Consider the following 7,218-nt stretch of genomic DNA (forward strand, 5'->3'; position numbering starts at 1 on the left):
ACCAAAATATCATCATCATTCTTCTCAGAACTAGAAAAAAAAATTCTAAAATTAATGTGGAAACAAACAAAAAAACCCGCATAGCCAAAGCAAAACTTAACAAAAAGAACAAATCTGGAGGCGTCACATTACCCATCTTCAAACTGTACTACAAAGCTATAGTCACCAAAACAGCATGGCACTGGCATAAAACTAGGCACATAGACAAATGGAAAAGAGGAAAGAATCCAGAAATAATGCCAAATACTTACAGCCAACTGATTTTTGACAAAGCTAACAAAAACATAAAGTGGGGAAAAGACACCCTTTTAACAAATGGTGCTGAGATAACTGGCAAGCCACATGTAGAAGATTGAAACTGGACCCTCATCTCTCACCTTCTACAAAAATCAACTCCAGATGGATCAAAGACTTAAATCTAAGACCTAAAACAATAAAAATTCTAGAAGATAACATCAGAAAAATGCTTCTAGACGTTCGCTTAGGCAAAGACTTCATGGCCAAGAACCCAAAAGTAAATGCAACAAAAGCAAAACCGAATAGATGGGACTTAATTAAACTAAAAAGCTTTAACACAGCAAAAGCAATTGTCAGCAGAGCAAACAGACAACTCACCGAGTGAGAGAAAATCTTCACAAACTAAGCATCTGACAAAGTACTAATATCCACAATCTACAAGGAACTCAAACAAATCAGCAAGAAGAAAGCAAACAGTCCCATCAAAAAGTGGGCTGAAAGCACAAATAGACAATTCTGAAAAAAAGAGATGCAAATGGCCAACAAACATAGGAAAAAATGCTTAACATCATTAATGATCAGGGAAATGCAAATCAAAAACCGTATTGCGATACCACCTTACTCCTGCAAGAATGGCCATAATTGCCATAAAAATCTAAAAATAATAGATGTTGGTGGGGATGTGGTGAAAAAGGAACACTTTTGGACTGCTGGTAGGAATGTAAACTAGCATAAGCACTATGGAAAACAGTGTGGAAATTTCTTAAAGAAGTAAAAGTGGATCTACCATTTCATCCAGCAATTCCGTTAAATATATATAAATATATATAAAATGTATAAACTATATAATATATATATTTATATACCACGGAATAGTACTAAACCATAAAAAGGAATAAAATAATGGCATTCACAGCAAACTAGATGGAATTGGACACATTATTCTAACTGAGGTAACTCAGAAATGGAAAACAAAACATCATATGTTCTCACTTACAAGCAGGAGCTAAGCTGTGAACATGTAAAGGCATAGAATAATATAATGCACTATGGGGACTTGCGGGGAAGGATGAAAGAGGGACGAGGGATAAAAGACTACACGTTGGGTATAGTGGACACTGCTCAGGTGATAGGTGCACCAAAATCTCAGAAATTACCACTAAAGAACTTATCCATGTAAGCAAACACCACCTGTTCCCTCAAAAACCCATTGAAATAAAAAAAAATAATAAATGATTTAACTTCACAGAACTTAAAAATTGTTCAATGTTCAGAGTTGATAATAATAAAAGAAATTAGAATAAAATGTGCAGCAAGTGGTAGCCTCTGGACAATGGCATTCTAGACATTCACTTTGCATACACTTCTCTAGCATTTGGAAAGAAAGTATACACATGAATATATCAATACTATGATAAAGAAAACACCAAAACACGGTGTCAGGCCATTTTCAGCCTTGACGATCCCAAGATCTACTTTTTTCTTTAGTTATAAAGCTTCATAATGAAAGTTCACATTGCTTAATGTGATACCTAGGCCCATAATTGATTTTCAAAATCAGACAACAATTACTTACAGGAAGTTGAACAAGATGGGATGTGATGGGAGAGGCTGATATGTATTGGATATGGGACAGAGGCCAAGAATCATCTCAGTTAGGATTTGTGCCTCAAATACCTCTGGCCTCTGATTTGTCGACAGTCTTCATAAAGGAAATAACGAGTTCGTCTAGCATCTTCATAAGCCTGGATCGCTAACCAGGTTTCATTTGAGCTCCTGTAGGCATCTCCTGAATTAAGCAACACAGAAAATCCTCTGAAGCCACTGAATCGCAGAAAGGCTCTCCACCTTTAGCACAAGAGGCGTCTTCACCACAGGACAAAAGAAGGAACCATAAGGGTAAGTACCAAGAACTGTCTTCTTCCATAGTCAGTTACGGTTTTTGCTATAAGATCATGTCCCTGTGCTTCCACCTTGGTGCTACATGCAGGGAGTCACGAGCTTGTTTCAGGAAAAGACAAGAGACATGAAGCTTCCTTTTGGAAACTGAGTGCTGCCAGCCCAAACTGTGTGAGTTCCAAATGGGGTCCCCCTTCTGATTTATCCCCATATCACCTCCTTCATTCCAATCACTCAATCTGCTCTCCTGGAGAGAATGCTGCCTCTTACACTCATTTAAGGAGCAAGGGGACATGAAGACATTTCTTCCCAGAGTTGAACTGCTGTAGAGCCGGTTTTATTGCTTCACTTCCTTTTTAAATTTATTCTTCTCTACCTATCTGGAAAGGACCAAGGGAGTTATAGATAGTCCAAACTGAAATAATTAAGGAGTGTTTCATCAGGAAAGTATTTACAAAGATGCACAGGGTTAAGGGAAAGAGACGAGGCATGGGTCAGCACCCTAAGCAGCAATACATAGGGGAGCACTACTTCCTCACCTAAGCTGAAAGGGACGGGGAAGGAGCAATTACCATTGTCGCCAAAGCCATAGCTGTAGCCATAGGGGTGGAAGAACATGAGCAGACAGGTGGAGAAGCCCTGCATGGCTAACACACAACCACACAGGCTGATATAGTTTGGATCTGTGTCCCCCCACCCAAATCTCATGCTGGTTATAATTCCCAATGTTGGAGGCAAGGCCTGGTGCGAGATGATTATTAGATCATGGGGATGGTTTCGCATGAATGTTTTAACACCATCCCCCTTTGGTATTGTTGTTGTGACACTGATGAGTTCTCACGAAATCTAATTGCTTAAACGCGTGTGGCACCTCCTCCCTCTCTCTTTTGCTCCTGCTCTCACCGTGTGAGATGTGTGGCACCTCCTCCCTCTCTCTTTTGCTCCTGCTCTCACCGTGTGAGATGTGTGGCACCTCCTCCCTCTCTCTTTTGCTCCTGCTCTCACTGTGTGAGAAGCCTCGCTCCCCCTTTGCCTTTCACCAGGATTGGAAGCTTCCTGAAGCCTCCCCTAAAGCGGAAGCTGCTATGCTTCCTGTACAGCCTGTAGAGCTATGAGCCAATTAAACCTGTTTTCTTCATAAATTTCTCAGTCTCAGGTATTTCTTTTTAGCAATGCAAGAAGGAACTAATACACCAACAGAGAGCCAGGAGGTGGAAATCCCAAGTCACTCTCCTGCTGTCTTCCAGTCTCCTGCCGGTATGTCCCAGTGTCTCAATTTCATCAGAAACCAGAAATAAAAAGAATCCCACTGATGTGGTACCTAGAAGCCACTCTCTTGGGATGTCAAACAGGATAAAGAATGGAAAGCAAATCCTCATGGCAAATGAGACTATCCCTCTCACCTTCTTATATCCTCCTACTTCCTGAGGCTTTCTCTGCCTGAAGGTGATTGATTCCTGTCTCATTTCAGCTCCATCAGACTACTTTAACGTTTGGCATGTCTTTCTCTACTGTCACTTTTATGCAGAAATGTTTGCATTTTTCAAAAATGCATAGAAAATAAAATGTAATTTTAAAAAGAGAACATATTTATTTGTTTAGAATATAAGTTTGGCTGCTCTAAACAAGACATGAAGTAGAAATATCTTAAACAAGAAAGTATAATTGTGCCTCTGGGTCACTAGGTTCTGAATCTGCAGATTCAACAAACCACAGGTGGAAACTATTCCAAAAATAAGGGTATGGTTGAGTTGTGTATGTACTGAACAGGTACAAACTTGTTTTTCCTTGTCGTTATTTCTGGAAAAACTACAATATGACAAGAATTTACATAGCATTTGCATTTTGTCGTTATTCTAAATAACTAAAAACGATTTAACGTATCTGGGAGAAAGTGCATAGGCTAGATACAAATACCACATATAAAGAAATTGAGCATCTGCAGATTTTGGTGTGTGCTGAATTCTGGAAAAAGTCCCCTGTGAATACCCAGAAATGACTGTCTTTGAAATTTGAACTAGAAGCTCCAAGGCATCACACATCAGAATTCCAAAAATTGCTGCTCCCCAGTCCCTAGAGAGTTGCCCTCATCCTTGTGATCCTGCATGGTTCCAGCTAGATCAGCATTCCAGCCTTATGGAAAAGGACGAGGGGAAGGAGAAGCTTTGCTCCTTCTATTGATCCCGTGAGTGAGGAATTGCTTACATCACTTTGTGATTCTTCCACTTAACAGCACCTGGCCATACGATGTGATTCAGCACCAAGGAAAACTGGGATGTGGGTCCTTGTGCTGCTTTTACACTCTCAGAATTGTTATGTGACCAAAGAGGAAAATGAATGTTGGGGCAACCTAGCAGTCTCTTCACTCCTGATTGTCTCTGACTCTGTGCTCACATCAAGATTTTTCAGGAACTCCTCAGAAATAATGAATGATGGGGCAGAGAACAGAACTGGGACCTCATGCAGGGCTCCAGGGACCAGGGACTGGTGTTGGACCTGCTCTTCCTGTTGTGAACTCAGGAAAACCCTTTAATTCTCTAGGCCTTGGTTTCATCTTATGTTATATGAGGATAATACCATAGATGGTCTTTAAGGAACACAGGCTAAATGTTGGTGATACTACAGGGAAAATGATGGGTATGAGTTAGTCCTTGTGGAGCTTCGGATTTCACGGGGAGGACAAACATATCATACCATAAATATAGACGGAGAAACTCTTTAGTGCCCTGAGTGTGGATAACAGAGGTTCTCCTTTTCCTCCCATTTCCTTTCTCGGCTACTCAGGGCTGTGCCAGCTTGTCCCTCTAAGAGAACTCATGATGGATGCATTCCCTCCTGATGTTTCTCTGTACTCCCAGCAAAGGGTGCATCTTCTGTCCACCAGGAGGCCTCCTGCCCCTGTGCATCCTTAGGATTCCAGAGCAAACGTGGCCTCTGATAGGCAAAAAGGAACTCCTGAATTTATTCCTAAATGGCGTTCATTCATCTCTATTTTGTTCCCTCTTTGAATTGCCTCTCATTCCCTATCTGGAGTTTGCTTAGGTCAGTTTTTTTTCAATCCACAATTTTGACTGCCAACTTGGATTTAACTTGAGAATGACTCGTCTGCTTTACTCCCTTTAACATGTATAATCGACACAGGGTCGTGCTGGGTATAAATGGCTGCTCCAAGACTGGATCGTGAGTCAGCCCTGCTGGACTCAAATTCATACTATATCATATATAACCCCTGGGACAAATAATTCCCTTTCTTTATGCTCCAATTGCATTATCTGCCATATGGGAATAATACCAATTCTTACCTCCTGGGCTCTTCAGGTGATTAAAAGAGACAATACCTTATAAACTCTCAATCAGCTACTATTATTCTCCCAGATTAGACCTAATCCTCGTTCTCCAGTTGAAATCTGCATGAATATCTCTCTTTATACTCCAAGCCCTACACGTCGCCTATTTCCCCTCATGGACACCTCTCATACAAATGTTTTCATCAACAAAGAAATGCTACCAGAGATCTCCTGAAAGAGAGAATGAAATAGGTTTACATTGTGTACACTCAGCAGAACATTTAGTAGTCCCCCATAGATATTTCCACACTTCTGTTACCTCCGTCAGTTATACTCAGACCTCATCTGCACTTACTCTTTCCTCTGTTCTATTGTTGAGTAATTCAGATGAGACCCACACCCTACCCAAACACTGTGTACAAAAATGCTTCTAGGTGTTCAGCAAAGCCACACTGAGTCTTCATTTCAAAGGCACATCAGTTGTCAATTTCAGGTTTTGGGCACTCATCAATAATTCTTCTCAACACAGATAGAGCTGTCCACAAATAGAATTCTGATGAATGAAATTTTCTTCATCCAGTTATACATTTGTGTTCTAATACCTTACATTGTGCTTTCATCTTTATTTTCCATTTCATCCAAATCTAGCAGTACCATTAGGCTCCTCATGCATGCATTCCTTCATTGAAAGAATGTTTATGAAGAGCACACTGTGCTGGTCATGGAAATAGGCACTGTGAGTATAAAATGTAAAATGTGGTCCTGTCTGCAATGACTAATACACTGAGTTATTTCTCACCCACCAGGCCCAGCCATTTTCACACTTATCCTAGTGAAGGTCACATTTTCCTCTCATTCATAAAGCATGGTCTTCTTTCCTGTCCTAGTCACGAGTGTGTCACAGCCACCTCTTTGTGTATCTGACTTTCTCCATCTGAGAGAAAATGTCAGGCCCATGATACAGTAACGATCGGGTCCACAACCCCGGCTGGATGAGTTGGGGGTGTTTTGATCCTAATGTTATTCCCATGTCAGTACAGAACTTGTGTGGCAGTAGAGAGAGGTCAGGCTTCAGAGTCAAGAAGAACTGGATTTAAAACTGGATTTGAGGACCCCCACCTTTTGATAGGTGACTTATTCTCTGCGAGTCTCTGATCTCTCCTCTTTAAATGAGGACAGGAAAAATCCCACATGGCAGGGTGGTGGGGAGAATCAGAGATCACACAGCTGGTGATCACATCTGGTCTGTGTTCCCAGGAGCACCAGACTGGGGTTTCTGAGCATGGATCCAACCATCCCAGCCCTGGGTACATCAGTGACACGAATCAACGGAACTGTGGAGACTCCTTGCTACAAGCTGACCCTGAGCCTCACGGTGCTGACGTGCATCGTTTCCCTTCTGGGGCTGACAGGAAACGCGGTTGAGCTCTGGCTCCTGGGCTTCCGCATGCGCAGGAACGCTGTCTCCACCTACATCCTCAACCTGGCTGTGGCCGACTTCCTCTTCCTCAGCGGCCACGTTTTACGTTTTCTGTTAAGCCTCATCAATATCCCCCATACCACCCGCAGAATCCTCATTTGTGTGATGACCGTCCCCTACCTTACAGGCCTGAGCATGCTGAGCGCCATCAGCACCGAGCGCTGCCTGTCCGTCCTATGGCCCATGTGGTACCGCTGCCGCCGCCCTAGACACCTGTCAGTGGTCGTGTGTGTCCTGCTCTGGGTCCTGTCCCTGCTGCGGAGCATCCTGGAGTGGATGTTCTGTGACTTCCCGTTTAGTGGTGCTGATTCTTGT

At 42.2% G+C, this 7,218-nt stretch overlaps 1 protein-coding gene across 1 annotated transcript in view; it reads left to right on the forward strand.

The window, feature by feature from the left end:
• Positions 1-6,705: 6,705 nt before the first annotated feature.
• Positions 6,706-7,218, forward strand: part of LOC126936446 (mas-related G-protein coupled receptor member X3-like) — an 11,433-nt gene continuing 10,920 nt past the window's right edge. Inside the window, exon 1 of the mRNA XM_050759237.1 lies at positions 6,706-7,216. Coding sequence (XP_050615194.1) covers positions 6,706-7,216 — 511 coding nt within the window. The remainder of the gene's footprint in view (positions 7,217-7,218) is intronic.

Source organism: Macaca thibetana, chromosome 14 (genome assembly GCF_024542745.1).
Source record: "Macaca thibetana thibetana isolate TM-01 chromosome 14, ASM2454274v1, whole genome shotgun sequence".
Lineage (NCBI taxonomy): Eukaryota > Metazoa > Chordata > Mammalia > Primates > Cercopithecidae > Macaca > Macaca thibetana.